This window comes from Vidua chalybeata, chromosome 4 (assembly GCF_026979565.1).
Source record: "Vidua chalybeata isolate OUT-0048 chromosome 4, bVidCha1 merged haplotype, whole genome shotgun sequence".
NCBI classification, from domain to species: Eukaryota; Metazoa; Chordata; class Aves; order Passeriformes; family Viduidae; genus Vidua; species Vidua chalybeata.
This window is the reverse complement of record NC_071533.1, coordinates 15,495,831-15,516,061: the sequence shown is the minus strand read 5'-3', so window position 1 is coordinate 15,516,061 and position 20,231 is coordinate 15,495,831. Positions and strand designations below refer to the sequence as shown.

Below are 20,231 nucleotides of genomic sequence, written 5' to 3'. Positions count from 1 at the left end.
GCAGCTACCTCCCTTTCTCTATCCCTGTTTCCTTTGAACTGGTGAATGTGCATCCTTTTCAGAAAAGCTAATTTTGTCAGAGGGAAAAATTCAAGTAATCATCCTGCTTCTTCCACTGGAAGGTTCTTAAGGATTTGATTTTATGTTAATCTCCTTTTTCTCACCTTGGTTTCTGTAAAATACTTTGTACAATTCAAATAAACAGACTTTCACTCCAATGTTGTGCTGGCTTAAAGAAACCCCAGAAATCATTATGTTGTTTTTCACACTGTATTTGACCAAGCAGCTTCTCATACAGTTTGTGACCAGTTTGTGAAAAGCATTTCAATGAATTATCTCATGCAATGCTTTGGTGTGTGATGAAAAAAAAGGAAAAGAATGGGATGAGCAGTGTTAAAATTGGGTCAATTTCCTATACATAGCATATCACCTTTTGTATAACAAATTCTGAATTCTTTAAACATTTTCTATCAATGCACTACCTGGATACCATTCTTTCCTTAGAGGTCAAAGCATTAGTTTGTGACTTTCCCTGATAATCCAGAGTACAACCCAGGGACATAACACCAATTGCACAGAGCACAGCATTTTAACTAGGTTTAAAAAAATTGTGACAAAATACATTAATCAGACAAATATACAACTGATTTTAAATATTAAAATAATAATTTCTTCAACAGAATAATGAACCATATGTATTATAAAATAAAAATACTTTCTAACTAAGGGGCTAGTTTTTAATTTGGTTTTTATTTTAATTATTAACCTGTGTCTACCAGTGAGCAGCTCTGGTTTCAGATATTTGCTGTTCTTCCTTAGGCACCATACCTCATACAGCTGCAAACAAACAGCATCTATGAATCCAACCTGCATGCTGGGAATTTTGTTTTTCTTCTCTCTGTTCATTAGATCCTGCAGATAATAAGTGAACAAGCTCTGTAGTTTAATGCATTAAATAAAAAACCCAACCAAAACCGAAGAGAGTCTGGAATTAAAAAGCAGCACCTTAAACAGTACAGCAAGCTCAGCACAGTGGGGTATCATTACAGGTGTTACAATGAAGGGAATTGGACTGCATGACTTCCCTCAGGAGACTGGCTTTGGGTTGACAGAGCCCAAATAACCAGGCAAACTTACTGGGTTTGGATAGCTGCATATAGGTACCAATTTAGGAATTTCCTAGCCCATTTAGTAATACTGACTTTAAAGGAAATCATATTGTCTGTTCTCCTGGTTGAGAGATAATGACACACTATTGGTGTTTTGGAACCACAGAACAAAACTACTAGGAAGACAGGGAAGGAGCTGGTCCTATAGTGTGGTCAGTGGGAGAAATTTTAAGTGCTGTTTCCAAAAGACATTTTGCAAGAGGTGATTCTGCCACTTACTGTGGGTTCTATGTTGAGTTCCTTCCGCTCTTTATCTCCTTGATCAAAGAACTCAGTAGCCACAAGCTCAGCAATCTGTAAGATATTTCACTCATTGAGAGCTCTAAAAGTTTGCTTGCTACCTACAAACAAGAGTGGTTCCTATCTCTCCCTAGGATATATCATATTAGCCCCCTACACACATCGTGAGACTCCAGCTCAGCAGTCCACCACTGCCTTTGCAATAAGGACTGGGTGGAGGAAACAAATTTTAATGCAGTTTGTATTTAGGAAATCTCAAAAATTAAACACTTACCCGCTGCTGAACTGGCCATGGTTTGGTTATGGCTGATAAGTCACAAGCAGTCATCAGCATTGCTCTGCAAAACAAACAGGAAGAAAGGAATAAATTACTCTATGTGAAACGTATGTAGCCACCAAGTCGAGTGACTAGTAAAATAGAATTTCAAGGAACATCAAGTCAGAAAAACAAGTGAAATTAAAGCAAATGTAACTCCACATGCTAGTCAACAAAGTTTCTTATACAGGTTGCGCACTTAGTAGTTCAGACCCAGGGAATCCAGTGATCTGTGTGACAATGCCAGCTTGTACAGGCCCAGAGCACAAAGACCTGCTGGGTTTAATGAAGTCCACAGCAACATGGCATGGGAAATTGGGTACCCAGTAATATTAACTGATTTCTTGATTATTCTGCTTTTACTTACAGAAATAGCTCCTTTTGTGAGGGATCTTCCCAATTAAACTGCTTTTTTCTAAGAAGTTCGAAAAATTCTCCTCTCCTCCTTAAAAAGAAGTTAAACCAAAAGATTTTGCAGGATGCTGACATGATGCCAATATCCAGCAGCAATTATTCAGCCAAAGTTTCTTCTGACTTACTTGATGTATAGTGCCAGGTCTGTGGCAAGAATGGCTTGTTTTATCATTTTCAATGTAGCCTTGTATTCTTCAATGGAAAGGCTGCTGAGAATCTGATTTCCCTTTGCAAAAAAAGCCAAACACAGTGCTATCAGTAAAATGGGCAGCAGCACACCAGTTTGCTTAAGTGTCTCTAAGTCACCAAATCATTGTGAGCTGCTTGCTGATATGTGAGGTCATTCTTTTACCCTCCTTCCTCTTGCAGATGCCCTAGTTTAAAAATGAAACTTCCAGTCTTCTCAAGTAATGGCAGAAAGCTGCACAGCAGCAACATCATCACTGACTATTGCAAAATGAAACTGCAAGCAGAGCAACATCAAAGCCTTCAAGTACATATAATTCATTAAAATTAAATTTGTGACTGGCTGTATCACAGCTTCTCTTTCCTCTTCCTTCCCTTCCTTGAAGCAGAGGAATTATAAGAGATTCCTGTACCTGCCCATACACCTCTAGTAAATGAAAGTATTTTCCTTTTATGAAGCAGCATAAATAACAAGTTATAAAATAGAAATATGAGCTCAGGAGCCCCCTATTAAACCAAAACATTACAGAGCTGGTGAAATGGATCTCGCCTCAATTGTTTTTCCATATTTGCCTTCCCGAATAGGAAAGGATCACTACAATACAAAGGATGCCAGAAGTACCACAACCTGTAGCACAAAAGGAGCAGTTCTTTGAAAGGATTGTGAATGCTAAATAACTGGTCTTGAGAATTAGTTAATAGCATCAAACCAGAAGAATGTAGTTTTATTTGCATATTTACTAAACTTAGGTTTGGCTTCACTTTGAAATGTCAACACAAGCAGTGTTTGGTTTGGTCTCATCGGTGCTGCTTTGTGTATGTGTAGGCTGGAATGTTTTTTGAAGTGAGGGGAAGGACTGGGGTTTGTTTGGTGGTTCGTAAGAGGTCATGAAAATGGCACAAAACCTTTTGTTTCCTTTAGTCCAAGGAAGCAGGTACTCAGAAGGATGTTAGCAAGGCTGCTGTTATCAGGCAGCACTTGGAAGGCTTTGGTGGCATTCAGCAACAAAACTGTGATTTCCATGTTGGCTGCATTTGCTTTCTTTACCCAAAAAGGAATAACAAGCACTTAACATATAAGGGTAGGATTCTATCCATAAGCTAAAAATATAAAGTAAAATAGTTTCCTTCAGCATACATAGGAATGTAGCACTCACTGGACTATTCAGGATCATAAGGCATTGATCAAAATGATGATGCTCCATGATTGAGTGGCAATACAGCTGAGCCAGTGGATGTTCACTTCTGAGGAGGAAAAAGATGGAGAACTCAAATTAGACAAACATATTAGCGATCCAGAAATAGCTTCTCTTTTAACACCCTCTTTGTAGGAATATGGATAAAAAGATAATGTTGTTCCTTTGTCACAGCACTTGCAGTCTGGTGTTCTGCCTGCTCTACCTGTAGAGACCAGCTGCACGCAAGGAGTGACCATGTAATACAAGGTTTCATAAGGAGTGAAAGTTCCTTTATAGAAAGCAAAGGTAACCCGAGGAGTTAATTCACAAGCACAGTTTAGGAGACAGTTTTGGTTTCTGCAACATGTTCTTTAATGTTCTTAAACCAGATGTTAACCTGCCTGGCATATTTAGTCAGCTCAGCTGCTGAGCTTGTAAGTAGTAAATGCAAACCTAATAGGAAACCCACTGATACCAATGGAAAAATTCCTGCTGACCTCAGTGCCATATGGTGCTGGGCCCAAAATGCTAATCAAGTAATTTGCTTGTGTTAGTAACTGTACTGGTATTTCATCACCACTCTTGTCATGACCAAACTACTGCAACATTGTTACCTACCCTTTGCTCAGGGTAAAATCCAAAAGGGAAATTGCTTAGAGGCCAGCAGTGATGTTGATTGTACTACAGGTAGTGAAAAATAGCAGGAAACCAATTGTGTAGGCATAGAATTTAAAAATACCTTAGTGCAAAACTTAAAAGTATCTTACTTTAGAAAATAGAATTTGCTGTTTGAGTAGCTTTAGTTGAAGTAGAGAAACTCCTCCTCTCTTGAGGATTTCCAATTTCTCCCTGTTCCTTGTTGCATAATACAGTTCTTGGTTTTTGCTGCTCTGTCTTAATTTTCAAGCCCTGGTCCCACATTGCTCATGTAATCTCTTCAACTAAATCTGGATTTTTTTTGGAAGTCTATTTTGCTGAAGATCCTGGATCTGTTACTCTAATTATAATCTGACCTATAAATGTTTAGTCATGTCAGTAGCTCTTAGCATAGAATTCCATGAGATTTTCTATATGGTTAAAGACCATTCACAAAAGGTAATGGCTACAGGATTGGGTCCCTGTGTGAGTGAATGCACAGAGGCTCAAATAAAAGACAAAAAGAGGAGACTCTGGGGATTTAAGAAGCACAAAAATGTGGAGAGAAAGATGGAAAGACAAACAAAAACCCAGAAAGGAAGATTAAAGGATGCAAGCCCCTGAGGAATATGGGCTGGCTGCCCAGCACCACCTCTGAGACGACCACAAAAGGGGCATGGAGCAAATGTACTCGTGTGTTTCTGTAAGGAAACGAACCACAGGATGGTGCCAACACATGCTGGTTGAAATTCCCACTGAATGAAGTAGGATGCATATTGTGTGTCCCAGAGTTCATCCTGACTGGAGACAGAAATATGTGAGAAATCTCTTCGGTTATCTTCCCAAGTATTGCTCCAAACTAGAGCTTACTTAGTACGCACAGACCTCGGCTGGGGCTGGAAATAAATTCAGGTCCAACTTCTGTCATGGCACTTCTGTCAAACCCCCACTCCAGGCCAAAGGGCACTGTGGCTTTCTGAACATAGGGGTTTTGTTATACAGCTTTCTGTGTTTCCTACTTTGCATGTGAGAATGGAGCAAGAAGAAAATAACCCCCCGTCCATAACTACCAAAAGGCCTTCAAGCAGTTCCCTATCTGTAACTTCTACTGCCAGGACCATTTCAATTCTTGAAACCCTGCTGCTTAAGAAAAGAATCATACACTGAATATCCACCCTCCCTGCTTTAAAGGAAAAAAACAAAAGGTATCTGTTCCTAGAAATAACTTTTATATTTAGGTTTAAAAAAAGAAATTCATGGAACTTTCTATTGAGAAAGGAATTATTAGGCTATAGCCATCTCAGCTTTACAGCATGTGTAAATGTTAGATTTTGCTGTCTATGACACTTTCCCAGGACATTTTTGAGAGGAGATGACGCATCTCCAGATGTCTTCCAGGAAATTTATTTTTAAATAAATAAAGCAAAAAATAGCTAACTAGTTCAAATCACTGTGAGGCTACAGTTACTGCTGGAATCCTCTATTACCAAGCTAGGAAAAGATCACTTTTCTAATGTTGTGGAGTTTGGTTTTTTCTTTACACATCAGTCAGTGTTACTCCAAACACATAAATCTGAAATGTAGGTGTTCTGCTCCAGCTTACTTTTTTTCTGCCTTTCAGTATTCTGTACCTTAAACAAGCTTTTCCTCCCCTACTATCTAACTTTACACATAGCAAGAACAGCAGATCACTTCTTCACAGGTCACTTCAAAACCATTCTCCAGCTCTGCTAGAAGATGCACATTTCTGAGTATCTTTTGCCCATTTCTAGTAAGACCAGGACACACTGTCATATCACAGGAGTCACATTAAGCTACACTTTAAATCAGCTGAAGACTTGTATGTTGTTATTTGAAATGATATCAAATTCACTGGATTGGGCAGATTTCAAACTACTAATAAATTCTAAAAAACCTGGTATCTTTAGTTAAAAATTAAAATATGGGGAAAATTTTAGACTTATTCTGATGTTTCATTTTGATACTTTCAAACCAAAATATTTTGTTTAGTAAAAATATTTTTCAGTGTTTTAAATATATTTTTCCTTTTTGTGTTGTAAAGGCCTTTCTGTAATTCCAGATTGGATCAAATTTAAAGAGTACAGATAACTCACAATCAGTGCAAAACAACCATACATTTTTGATGTGATTTTAACTATATAACTTACTCTAAACAACTTAGAATTATGGAAAAACATGGCTAACCAAGAGCAAAACAATCTGAGTTCAAAACGTGGGGAGACACCTCCGAACCAGAGGGGTGCAGACCTCAGTGTTGTGTTGGCCTGGACAAGAAGTGAACAGCTGGGTTGGGCAGGGAGTGATCTGAAAAGCTGCCCATTTCCTACATGCTGTCCCTTGGACACTGCAGCCTTTTGCTGTCACTTGATGGGAAATCGGGGAGGGGACTTTGGGAGCAGGAAAATCTTGTCCCTGCACAGCAAAGGGTTCACTTAATCTGCCATCATAGTTAGTCAGCAACTGAGGCTGTGCATCTGCATCATTGGACTTGTGAATGGTTCTGCTCGTTCTTACACTTTCTGCTTTGTGAAAACCTGCTCCTTTGCACAGCCCCACATCAACAAAGCAGTCAGGTTGTACCTAATTTAGCTCTGTGCTTGTGTTTGGTCACTCACTTGTTTTTATTCAACTTCTCTCAAACCCACTTACCTTTGTATGTAGGAGTTGTTCACTCCTCTGTGATCCAGATCATGGCTCAGAGTTGCTATCAGCAAAGCCAGTGTTTCTAAGTCAGTCAGTTTGCTCTGTATGCAAAGAGTAATGCCAGAAGTGAGTCATGGATTTATTTAGTATAACGTGTTTTACGCCTGCTTTCTAAATAATGAGACGTGTTCTTAGTACAGTCAAAAGACAACTCAGTTTGGAAATTATTAATTTTGTGTTTCTGCTAGGAAGATGCATCTCCCAATGCTTGCTTTTCCCCTCAAACTAGGAAAAAAAATGAGTTATGTTCAATGCTGTTCAGACTCCAGAATCTAGGACATGAGAATCAGCAGGGAGTGAATCCAGTGTAGTTAAGAATAAACAATTTATGGAAATTGCAGTGGAGACTGTCAGGATTCCAAAAATAGCAGGCAAACTATCAGGATCATCAGAGATTGCTTGACCGCACACAGAGCAAAACTACCATGTCCATTCCAACAGGGATGGAAGATGGATGTCCTTGCCTTGGTCTCTTTTCAGCACCTTTTGTCATTTTCATTAGTGAGATAAAGTTTGTAGAGGAAAGAAATGCCTCTTCCTCATCAGTATTGGGTTTTGGCCTACAAATGTTTAAAAGACGCGTTTACTCAGAATGAACAGAAACATTCTGTTTCCTACAACAATATAAAATCAAAATCTAAAAACCTGTTTTGGAAGCATTTAGAATCAGTGTTTTATTTATTTAGAGGATCATCTAGCCCTAATCAGAATTATTAGGTTGTTTTTTAAATTATCAGGTGTCTTTTTTAAGTGAAAGGTTGAAAATTTGTTCAAAAGCTTTGGAAAGAACATTTAAATATTTATTTCTATGTTCTGTTGTATATCTAAAGCTGTACTCAGCTCTACATTTGAACTTTAAAAATTCCTGTTGAAAATTTTAAGGAAACATCCTGAAAATGGGTCAGCATTTTTTTTCTCTCTCTTTTGACTTGTTTGTAGCATAAGCATTAACTTTAAAAAAGGACATAACCACGTACATGCCTTATTTGAGATACTCCTGTTGGGAACATCCCGATAATTACTTCCAGAGGATTTAACTCAACCACGGATCAAAAACCATGGCAGCAGTTTCACAAACCAAACCCTCATATCCAGAAGTCCACTGGCAGTACCATGGAATAATGAACATCTTACTAACATGACAATCAGAGCTGTGCATCATTAGAGAATTTGTCCTAATAGAGGAACTGGAAACGTACCTGAATTTTCCCAGATTTCAGAGCAGCAAACATGCACTGTGCTGTGTTAAAAGCATGTCTCCAATTGTGATAAGCAACGTTTTTCCGATAGTTTTTCTTCACACTTAAAATCCATCTGCAGAGAACCTTTAAGAACAGCATTACATACATGTGTTTTCATAAGAACAGATTTCTAATACATTCAAACTTTCTTAATCCCACTTGGAAAATCTCTTATTAAAAAAAAATTAATTTCAAGGTCAAATATAACACACTTGTAACTGTGAACATAAATAAGAACAGGCTTACACTCACTAGTACAGCTCCTAATTGAGTGTGTAATACTTGTGGGTTTGGGGTTTTATTGCTAAGGGCTAAATGTTAATGTCAGAAGGACTGCTGTTAATTCAGAAACTGAGGTATGTTGAGATATCTGGGAGAAAATAATCCTTGTTTATTATGACATTCCATATGCTTATGTTTATTTGATAGAGAAAATTTATTTAGTTATTGAATCTTCTTAAGACATGAAGAAGCAGCTTTTCCCTCCTATCAGCTTGTCAAAACCCAAGCAGAACTGGACTTTGGAAAGCAAATAAGTATGATAGAAGGATTACTACATCTGCAGGGTAGTTTCTTTTCTATGCAGGAGGAAAGCATGTCCTGGATGTTTTACTCAACAGTATTAGAAATTGTGGGTTATAAAATTTTATATAAGCTAACTACTAGGAGATTCAAGAGATCAGATTAGGTAATACAGCACTTGTGGCCCTTGAACACTACTAATCTAAATTGGTCTATAAAATGCTGATCTAGAAAATAAATACATGATTTCTTTAACTAATGTGTTTGCCTATGAAGCCAAACAAATTAATCTTGCATTTTGATATAAATTTTGATGGTTTTGTTGAAAAGGTTATAAAGCAAAAACAGAGTATTTAAAAATGAAGGTTTCTACAAATAGGTGTTGTGTGCACTGAGTGGAAGAGGCTGAAGAGATTTTCTATTTACCTGTTTTGATCACCTCTGACAGATGTATTGGTAAAAACCTTCAGGGATATTTCCACAGCCCATCTAAGTTATCATCTGCTTCAGTCTTTACTGTCTCCATAACCACAAAGTTCCTCCTAATCTCTAATCTATTATGTTGTAGGGAAAGACTAAGATAATTACTACCTCATATGGACATAGTAAACAATGTTATTGTCCTCTTTGTAAGAGTTTTTCACTTTCTGAGAAGTTGCTAGCCTCTCCCTTCTCAGTATTCTGTTTTCCAGTCCATTAATTATATACTGTAAAATGATTAATCCTTCAGTAGAACCAAACTGAGGACAGATCCCAATTCTTCATATACCTTCCTAGTTTTACTCCTTAATACAGATGTCCAATTCTATTTACAGTGATATCCTCTCACTATTCTGAATTCCTAATAATTAAGCTGTTTCTTTTTGTGGGGCAGTATTTGGCAGCAACCATACCTCGTGTTTCATTTGGAAATTCTGCACCAGGTTGAGGTCTGTGAACATTCGAATTGTGCACAGTGTTGTTTCAAAGTCTGACAGCTCAAAGTCACTGAAGTAGAAGTCAGTCAGGTTGAGAGTTTGTGCAGATGGCACTACAGCAGCCTGGAGAAGAATGAGAGAACACAGTTTAGCAGTAGGGCAGAGAAAGCAGAACAAATATCTGCTTTTTCAACAGACTGAAAAGAGACACTCAATTTTACCTTCATGTGATACTGAAAACTGATGATTGCTTCTCATTTACTTCCCCATGCCTCTCTTGTTTAACATTACCTTATTACCTTAGATTTAACAAGCACTTTTCCACAGATCAAGAGAACAAGGATAGAATTACCTGGTCAGTCTGGTTATCTAAATCACCAGAGGCAAATTGTAACCACAAGTATTGATGAAACTGGGAGAAGGAGAAAATAAGGCAGTGGAGTTACATGTTTGTTTTTATGGATATGCAGACAGCAAAATTTGTAACTGTTGGCATTTTTCTAAAAATGGTGAGGAAAGAGATGTCAGTAAAACAGATTTGCTAACAGAATTCACATTCAGCACAATGGGAGTCAGAACATGTCCACAGGCAGAGCTTTCTCAGGGCTAGAAACCTGAAAAATTAGTTTGTTTGTGGTCAGTAATCTTTAAAACCTGTGGTCAGTGGTTTTGATGCAGTTTGCATACAAGCATAAACCTACAATGTGAAATTTGAAATTACAAGGTACACAATACACCCACTATCCTGTATGTTTATAATCAGAGTTTTTAATTGTCAGTAAAATCTTCATATATTCCATCCCTTTTCTAGTTATATAATACAGAGTATTTATATCAGTTCCCTTCAAAATACCACTGTTGAAGTTATGCTAAGTCTTACATTAACTCTTATACTAACAAAATAAATGTTAAATTTTATAGTATATAACAAAATTTAGTATCATTTTCTGCAGTAGAAAAAAGGTGGGGTTCTCAGTGCTATTACTTTAGAGCTGTTTCACCTCTATGAGTGTGGTCCAAAGAAAATGAGGTAAATCTGAAATGGTGAAGGAAATAAACTTTTGTGTTTATCTTCCTCTTCGTAATTCTAGGGAAAAACATTTCTCCAGTGTGGGCAGCTGTGTCCCAGAAGGTTGAGGAACTGAAAAGGAAGCATTTGTCATTGTCTACAATATTAGTGCATGTAACATGCAAATCCATAGAATTATGGCTGGCAGCTTCTGTTGCATATCAGTTCACTGTCCTCTCTCTTGTGTGTCAGAATCAGGAAGTCACAGAAGATTATGAAAAAGAATATTAACACAGGGAAAAAATGCACTCTCTTACACATTTCTTGTGGCACTAATTTTGTGTCCCTGATTGAATTCATGTGGGATTTCAGCTGTGAGCACGTGAAAAGCCTGCATGTTCAGTGGTAAATAATGCAACTGTTCAGCAAAGCTACTGACATAATTTTGAATAACTGCAACTGCAGGCTGGGATTTCACAAGGAAAGGGGCTGCAAGAACACAGAAGGAGCTCAAAAGAGCACTTCATTCATAATTTATCTTTCCCTCCCTTGACCTCCTGTCTTTTACAGCCACAACCATAAGTTTCATTTCCGTTGAAATATAAAAACGCTGCACTCTATAACAGTTTATAGTGTTGTTTAACCAGATTAGCTATTTTCTTTTTCACTTAATGAAGCCACTAGAGCCTTCTGCCTCCTGTTTTACAGCACAAAAGTTCATCAGCTATTTTAATTTCAATTTATTGAGCTATTGTTTCTGTAAATACATTGGCAGCAAAAAGAAGGCTATGGAAGATGTGGAACCACTGTGTTATATAGTGGTTATAAAGAGTTTTGCTTTGTTTCATCTACTTTGGGTGATAACACACAGGCTGTAGACAGTACCCAGGCTCAAAGGAGGTGACTGATGCAGTAGGACAGTTCTGTAGTTTTTGGAAATTATGATTGAAGTAAAAAAACTGACTGCAGCCTATTCCATAATGCAGACAATTCCATATTCCATAAGACAGACAATTAATAGAATAGAATATTGCTAGTTGGAAGAGCCCTACAACCATCTTCTAGTCCAACTGCCTGATAAATATCTATTTTCAGATTATTTAGAAGCAAAAGGTATATCCAGAAAAAAAATCAAATTATTTTGGCCATCTTTATATGACAATACAAGTGCAAAAAATAAAAACTAAAATAAAACTTCTATGAGTGCAAATAAAACGCCTGTGCTTGTGCTCTGGTATCACTTTAGAGAGTGGTGGCTGACACAGGTCAGGACTGTGCTAGGAAGCAGTGGACAGTTAAGCCATGCCAATAGACACTGGCCCAGTTCTACGTTTGCTGTGGTTCTGTTTCATTGAGCAGTAACAGTGGAATCACAAGCCCTGAAGAGAAACCTTAGGAGAAGTTGCAATCTGGTCTTGGTATGGTTCTTTCTTGATGAGTAGTAGTGTGGTAGGACTGAGGTTCAGAAATCCATGTGACACCATTCTAGAAATATCCTTAGTCTCACACCTTGTTGCGTCACTTGGCCAGACCAGTCCCATGCTACCCAGCTCATAGTCCCTGTGCCTTCCTTCCTCTCCATCCCTCCTGTTTGTTTTTATGCAGCAGGGGTGATGCTATTTCCCTGGAATAGCTGCTCAAGGCTTGGAGAAACTAAGCACATGTGCTTTGAAATGCACTTGAAATCCTAGCTGTAGTTATTCCTTAGGCAGGCTTCTAAACACAGAATTAAACATGAGCAGAACAGGACACTGCACAGAAAAGCAACTATTAAAAAAATTAAATCATTGCATTAAAAATTCAATACAGAATTTATATGTAAGGCCATAAAGCTGCACCCATACTTGGGATGTTTGAAAGGTACCAAAGCTGTAAGATATACAGCATTCAGACTTAGCTGCAGAATGGAGAGTTCTCAACATTTTGCTTCTGGAATACTTAATCATTATGAGTTTGATACTGACATTACACCAGTGACTGTGTCAAACTCCAGAGAAAAATCAGTCAGCACAGGTCTGGGTCTCACAGTGCTCTGGCCAGCTTTTATCTCTCATTGTAGACATTGTAATATTTCCCTTTTATGTGATTCAGCTCAGGAACCCATCAGTATGAGCTTCACTGTCATTTTTATTTCTGGAACATATGCTTCTGCCCCTTTAGGGATGACATCTGTGTACAGGACTGCTCTTGGTTGTTTTACTAAAGCAATATTTCTAAAGTAATAGTAAAAAATTCAATTACCACTGTTACCTGCAGCTCCCTCGTTTCCTCCTCAGCAGCAGAAGCATGGTATGAAAGAACCTATGGGAAGAAAAAAACAGCCCTTAGTACAAACAAAAAAGCCATGTGATAACAAGGTACTTTTCCTAGAGCAGATTTTTCAGCATTCCACTGCATTTGCTGATGAAATCTTCTGTCCATGCAGAGCCTGAGCCAGTTTTAGGGAAGCTCTCTGAATGCATATGGGGAGATATCTGCATCTTTTACAAATCTCCCACAGCACAGAATCTTCTCGAGATAATTAGGCCAAGAAAACATAAATAGCTTCCATGAAAGAGCAAAGAACTCTGATTTTCTCTTTGGAAAGTTTTCATGGCCCACTTTCAAAGACAAATAATACACAAAGCATCTCTTATTATGAGCCTGACATTATAGACATAGTAATTCTTTCAAGAGTTTATTCAGACATAAAAAGAAAGTTTTACCCTAACTGAAACTTGGCACAAAAGTCTGAGAGACAATACATTCATTTAAAATTAAAAATATACGCTCAGATTTTAACCATTGAGAACATACAACATGAAAATTTTACAGAGTTCTATTCTTTTGTAAAGAACCCATTTTATACACTAACCTATAATCTGGCTGGAACTTCCTATATTATCTATTAAGTGCTATAGTGGGAGACGGAATTGCTAATTTACCTTATAAGCAAATTATTTGGACAATGGTTTTACCACCTTTTTATTTAACATGACCTAATACAGGTTTATTTGAGAACTGTAATGTTTCTTTTAGAGGCCATAAGGCACATAATTCCATTTTAGGAGTTCTGCAAACACTCTGTTTACATAATGGATGTTAGGAGATCCAAAGTCTACACATTTTTCACTTTCAGCTTCAAGTTATCACCCTTGAGTAATTCAGTTTCTCAGATTAAAGCCCTCTTCAGCTGTGAAGCTTAACAGGAACCAATTTAAAGGCTGTGACCAGATGATGTTCATCTTGATATGGTTTGATGGAATCTGAGAAAATTGCTGAGAACCTACAGTAATGCTGCTGTTAACTCCTCACACTGGTTTGTCTGAAGGACTGAGCCAAAATCATTACAAAACCCCTCAGAAAAGAAGAGGAAGTCCCTTAATCTGCCAAACCATTTCCCGATTCCTACACAACAGAACGCACCCACTGTGCTGCCAGTGTGCAGCCTCATGGAGAGGAAGAGATGCCTCCAGCTCCCCACTAAATCTCAGGGGTGAAGTTAGGACACAATACCAAATTAAAGAGTCTGCTGTCAGAGTCAGAAACAAGCAGAAAATTCCTGAGCAGCTCAACAGTCCAAATGCTGCTCTCCTGAGGGATAACAATCTCTGCTGAGTGTCCCTGTGGGTAACTGCACTTACATGCAGAACAAAGAGGGTCTGGGGAACATTAGGACCTGTTTGGGGCTCATTAAGGACCACCTAGATTTGGTCTCACCTCTAGTGTCACCATCTGTTTGGCCATGGCTCTTTCTACAGCCTCATACATCTGTGTGTTCTGGATCCCCAGTCCACAAAAGATGACAAATGCTTCCAGGAACTCCTCATCATTTCTGTTGAAAGCCTTGATTTTTCCCGAGTTTTCTTCCATCTTATTCACAAGCTGGCAAACCCCTATGTCAGGACACAGAAACAAAAGGAAGTAATACAGAGAATGTATCACCATCAGGAATTAGGTTTAGGACAGATAAGCCTACAATATAAACCACCAACATACATAAGTGACACATAGGAATGCCTTTTTTTCCCCCCCAAGGGTGGTTTCAATGTATTATAAATTAAACATTAAAATATTATATGTACATAATGAATTCAAAAGTATTTATTAGGATTTGTAAACCAAAAATGTAGGGCTTTAGAGACTTGATTGTCCCGTGAAATTCTAGGGTTGTTTTCATCTTAATTTTTATTATTAATACTATTCTAGATTGATTTAATCCCTAAAGACAATTTGTCCTTTGGAGGCTAATTAAATTTTTGCAACCATGCCAAAAGAACATTTATCAAAGTCAGAACAGTGGTACACAAACTTTTCACTTCCTCATTTGAGTCAGTACTCAGATTTTTTTCAAGTAAATGAGCTAAACAGGGAATACCCATGTTGAGGTTCAAAACTGAAGTACACTCGGCCATTTTTTGAGGATGTGGTTGAATTACAGCCTCTTGCAAACACTACTGAACTCCTTGAGAAGCACCTGACTGAATTCAGCTTGTTAGGTTCAAACATGGTGATATTTACATTTGTTAATTTTCTGTTAAGAATTTCTGGGCCTTTCTGCACACGTGTCATTGAAGAAGTCTGACAGGTAACTTCTACCACACCTTGCTGTAGTTTAAATCTCTGACACAACCGTGAGCTGGGGGAAATTGAGAAATACACCTCCCCTTAGTTTTACCTCCTAAGATCAGAATATTAATTAAAGCAGCTGAATTACAGGAGTATGTTGTCTTTGGTGATGAGTACTGTCTTAACAGAGTCCAAATGTTTTCTCACTCCCATGAGCATAAAAGCTGCAATTTCCTGGCCAAGTGCCAAGATAGCCCAGCTGCAAATTAAAAATTCTGAATAAAGTTACCACATGTGCATCTTCCCTATTACAGCCGATAATAAAACTAGGGAAAAAAATGCAGCACACACAAACTGTGGTTTCAGAAGAATGTTGGCCTCACAAGTTTTGATATCTGGTGACAATGCAACACTGTCCTGTTTCCAAATTGTATTCTGTTTGGGGAACTTTGTATCAGAGTCTCCTCTATAGAGACCGAGACCAATATAGCTGTAGCCATTAAGTGTAATGGCAGGGGTTGAGGTATTTCAATATGGCAAACAGAATTCTGAACCTTTATGGAATGAGATGGAATGATACGGATCACTGAACCACCTTATTTGAATTATTCATTCAAATAAGGAACAAGATTAACTTTCCCTGGGAAAAAAGAAGCTGACTTCAGGAAAATCCCATGAAACTGACCTTCAGATTTCTGTTTAGTACAGCTTATGACCTTATAATTATTTCCATAGCAACTGTGATGTAATGAACACAAGATTAAGACTCAAAAGTTAATATGCAACAAAAGTAAATGAATTCTTAAAAGACACAGTATTTGCACATAAATGTCTCTAAAAAAATGGACAACTGCAGTAAATATATTGTGTTACTTAAGACTCTCTTACCTCTTTCAAAAGCTTCCCCAAAGCACTGAGAGGTCCATTGATTACAAATGAAGGAACTCCAAAGTTTTTAATTGGGACAGTTATAAAATCCCAGTAAGATTCTCTATAGCTCTTACCACATATCTGAGAAATACACAAGTCAGGAGAATAAAGTTCTTTACATCTTTCTCCCTAGTAAGATTTGCTCGGGTTTGATGTGGACAGTTTTTCACACCCCCATCCCACTTCCCGAATTCTGGTTTGGGGTATCTTAATCTTAAAAATAATTTTAAAAAGAAATCAGACTTAGAATAATAGTCATACTTGCTATGAAGTATTGTAAAGGAACTTCTGGGTACTATACCAAAGACAACTTCTTGACCCCGCCCTATTAAATAACTGAACATGAGGCAGCTGTGAAACCATAAAATACTTCAAAGAACATTTCCCTGTGAGAATGACTCAGATTTGAAAAGCCCACCTAAATGAGTGGCCTGACTGAAACTTTCAGTTTGAACTTCAATAGAAAATCTCAGTAGGAAAAAAAAAGCAGATGCAACTGTTTTATCAATAGCTCACAGCATGGTAAAATATCCCTAATTAAAGCTCCACAGTTCAGTCTTCATCTTGGTCTTCTAGGGTTTGTTATAATATTTAAATAAAGTAATAAAAGAACTCATGAAAAAAGCTAACAGCAAAAGAAATTTCAGCTAACTCCATGAGATAAAGATGAGGTTTCTCTTTCTGCCTCAGATGTTAAAAAACTAAATCTGTTTTCACAAAAAAGGGGCATCATATTTACTCTATAAATCGGGCCATGCACTTTTGTCAACATTCTCAAAGAAAATTATTTTAAAATAATCAAAAAGGCATTCTTGGAACTCTTAATATTTACTTGCAATATTTTTTAAAGCTGATAAAATTGGATCCATTCTCCTATCTAAGAATCAGTATATTTTATTTTGTTTGCTTGTGGGGCTTACTGGTGCCAGGAACAAAGGCTGATACTCATTCTCTATTCTTTGGCAGCTTATTAGGCGAGTAATTTATATTCAAGGTTGCAGTAGATTTATTAGTTGAGAACATGATAATTAAGGATCTTCTCTCCTGGCTTGAGATTACATGTTGCTGTGATTTTACTGTGGATAAATTTATTTATCTATGAAATGTACAACATTATTTTTGTTAAGATACCTACCTATCACTTTATTCTTTTTCCCATTTTTTACTGGTGTACACAGCAAACTCTTTATATTCCGACTTACATTTTCTGCATTGTCATTCTGTTAAACAAACAGAAAAATACAGTTACAATTTTAAAAGCTGTTTTTTAGGTGGCTGAAGTGAAAAAGCTGTTTTTTAGGTGACTGAAGTGAAAAAGTGAAAACAGAAAAATACAGTTACAATTTTAAAAGCTGTTTTTTTAGGTGGCTGAAGTGAAAAAGCTGGGCTCTACAACTATTCTTGGCTTACATCTTCCTTAAAAAGCAACCAGGGGATCAATGATTTTGCCCACAAAGAGCAGGCAGGAAAACTACTACTGCTGGGTCAGCATACTGCACTCTTCCCAGGACTTTGGGCATCTCCTGTGCTCCAACAGAAGGAGATTAGTTTTTTTGGGTAGTGGAAGGATAGAACAAAGGGATAATTTTTCAAACACCTGGGGAGAAAAGGCCACAGCTCTGCTCTGACTGCCCCAGGAATCATGCGGTAGTCGTTGAGAAGTACATTTGGTCTGACCTCTAATTGTGTGTGGCACCAACAGAAATGGGCTCACGCTAATATTTCTGATCAAAAGGTTATCTTTTTTTTCTGTATTGTTGCTTCGTTCTCTGCTGCTGTGCAAGGACTATAAATCTTGGCAGGATTTTCATGAGGTGAGTGCACTGTTGAATGTCCTCCAAAAAAAGAGGTAAGCCGAGGTTTCTAGGGCACTGGCAACACCTGGGATTTCCCTCATGTCAGGGTGCATCAGCTTTCAAAACATTTATCCTACTGCCCTGCCCTGCCCTGCTCCTGCTGTAGTGCAAGTGCAGTGTCTGTGTTGCTGAAAAACATTTCCAGATTCCTTCTAAAAGCACTATTGCTTTCTTTTTATGGGTTTCTTTTACATACATAAAGTGAATTCCAGGAAAAAAAAAAAAGAATCAAAGTAACTCTAATTCTACTGAACAGCCTGTTTCCAACAAACAATTATTTGGATGATTCTCACAGTATTAATTTTATTTTTAAATGTCTTCAAAATCATCACCTCTTTTTTATTAATTTATAAAGTATATCCATTGGATTCTGTCTGTACTTCCAGTCCTGCTGTTAAGACAGGGTTAGTCTGAGAACTCAGTTCCTGTGTTGCTCAGTCCATCACAGAAACCCACTCCAGAACATCCAAGAAACCTTGCACAGGAAAAGAAAGAGAAACAACTCATCTCCCCACCATGAGCTTGCCCCTTCTTTCCACTTATTGGAACAATCACACTGAGCACTGTCTTTTCTGATCATTTTGTTGCGTATCTCAGAACAAATTTTGGTAAAAAGCCATCTGCTGGACCATAGTAGCTCCTCTCCCTCTCATTACTCGCTTTCTAACAGGCTTAAACATAATCGTAAGAGCAGACATCTTTCTACTTTCTGCATTGAAAATGAGAAAAAACATAATTAAAAGTTTGCTTTTTGGTGATGATGACCATGAAGGAAACCTGACTGGAACTTGAACCTTGCCAAGTGACCTTCCCTCCTCACCCTCCAGTATCCCCGTGCTCAGTCATCCACTGCATCACCAGCTCACACTTGAGGAAGTGTTAGGCAAAAGCTCCCAAAGGAAAGTGAAGTTGATCCATCTCCACTGCAGCAAAGAACTTGCATCAATAACATTAATCTTTGTCAGAACGAGAAGGGAAAGGAAAGGATAAAAGGGAAGGGACTTCCGAGAGCCTCCCAATACTCGCTGTGTGTTTACACCATTTTAACTGGAGTCACCTTGACAGAAATAATAAGAGGAAAGCAAAAAAGGTTTCATAGTAAACAGAAAGATATTTTCCATTTCTGAATTTCAAATGTAAGCTTATTTTACTTACTGTCCATGGAAATCTTCTGTCTTTGCAGACATCTGGGATGTTGAGTGGCTCCATCGTGTTCTTGACATACTGAGCATACATGTAATTGATTTTGTTTGTGTCATGGTCCCTGAAGGATGCAACATTATTATGATGTGCTTTGTATAAAAGTGAGTAATTTCACTATTCATTATTATTACCTGCCAGGCAGGTAATAGGAATGTCTTTCCCATATGAGAGAAGGATATATAGATACAACCAATAGATATATAATGGAGTTGAGTTCAAATACTGTATCCTAATCCAGCTGTCATCACAAAACTGCAGGATTGGTGCGTGCTTTCCACCATTTCTTTAATGTTCAACAAACACTGAACATGAAACTGAAGAAATAAACAATTGCCTATAGTTTACATCGATGAAGGATAAAGAATGAACAGCTGGGTTTATATAAAAATAAACAGAACTATTTGAAAACAAACTGCATTCAAAAATCTGGTACTCCTGAAAAACCAATATTGGATGAAATTCACATATTAATTCAAGAGAGTGCAGCAGGTATTACTTGTGAATTTTGTGCTGCTAAGTTCATTTCAAATTTGTTCTAAAGGTTAAGAGACAATCAGTCATATGGAGGTTCTGTTACTGAAATAGAACTGCCTATTCCAAATCAGAATATAAATTATCTTTACAGAAACAACAATTTCCACTTTTTTAGCCACAATTTATTTAAGGTATTTTAATTCTTAGACCCTTTGCCTGCCTTGGAGGGGGACATATATCCTACTTATAGACCTATTCCTATCAAGCTCCTGTAGTTTCCCTCCAACATTTGTCTTGACTTTCGTTATCCTCCTGGTGTAAGGATGGTTCCAGGGCTGGAGGAGAGGAGTTATTCTTTTGTTATTTCACACATACAAGGCAATGCCCCACAATTCTGAAAAACAGTCTGATCTGGGGCTTGATTCAGTGTCCTTGACTGCATAACAAACCTGAAATATTATGTGAAGTAATACTTCCCATCTAATCTATGTCATTATATTTCTGCTCTTGCCTGAAAGAGTGCCCTTCAAGCATAGCAGAAGTTGTAACTGCAATGGTTGATTCACAGTGCAGTCCTAGGACAAGTTGCACTGTCTCATGAACAAGAGTCTGATAGGCAACTGAGCCTCCAAGATTCCTCTTCCCTATCAGGTATGAGAAATAAGCTC

At 37.7% G+C, this 20,231-nt stretch overlaps 1 protein-coding gene and 1 long non-coding RNA gene across 13 annotated transcripts in view; one reads left to right on the top strand and one right to left on the bottom strand.

Annotated features, from left to right (window-relative positions):
* PDE5A (phosphodiesterase 5A) overlaps positions 1-20,231 on the bottom strand; it is a 50,175-nt gene that overhangs the window by 5,879 nt on the left and 24,065 nt on the right. For 3 of the 4 annotated variants that reach the window (XR_008430379.1, XM_053940029.1, XM_053940032.1), the window contains exons 8-20: positions 19,042-19,150; positions 17,166-17,250; positions 14,252-14,427; positions 12,794-12,853; positions 9,520-9,666; positions 8,063-8,188; positions 6,810-6,904; positions 3,483-3,570; positions 2,265-2,365; positions 2,093-2,170; positions 1,684-1,747; positions 1,389-1,463; positions 829-912 (exon numbers count right to left, since the gene is read on the bottom strand). Coding sequence is in view for 3 of the 4 variants with exons in the window: in XM_053940029.1 (XP_053796004.1) it covers positions 829-912; positions 1,389-1,463; positions 1,684-1,747; positions 2,093-2,170; positions 2,265-2,365; positions 3,483-3,570; positions 6,810-6,904; positions 8,063-8,188; positions 9,520-9,666; positions 12,794-12,853; positions 14,252-14,427; positions 17,166-17,250; positions 19,042-19,150 (1,288 nt within the window). In the remaining variant the exon portion in view is untranslated. The remainder of the gene's footprint in view (positions 1-828; positions 913-1,388; positions 1,464-1,683; positions 1,748-2,092; positions 2,171-2,264; positions 2,366-3,482; positions 3,571-6,809; positions 6,905-8,062; positions 8,189-9,519; positions 9,667-12,793; positions 12,854-14,251; positions 14,428-17,165; positions 17,251-19,041; positions 19,151-20,231) is intronic. The other variant, XM_053940031.1, reaches the window with a different exon arrangement.
* LOC128786641 (uncharacterized) overlaps positions 1-20,231 on the top strand; it is a 45,516-nt gene that overhangs the window by 13,970 nt on the left and 11,315 nt on the right. Inside the window, exon 4 of one of the 9 annotated variants that reach the window (XR_008430385.1) lies at positions 19,070-19,190. The exons of the other annotated variants lie outside the window; for them this stretch is intronic. This is a non-coding gene — a long non-coding RNA (uncharacterized LOC128786641). The remainder of the gene's footprint in view (positions 1-19,069; positions 19,191-20,231) is intronic. 9 annotated transcript variants of the gene reach the window in all.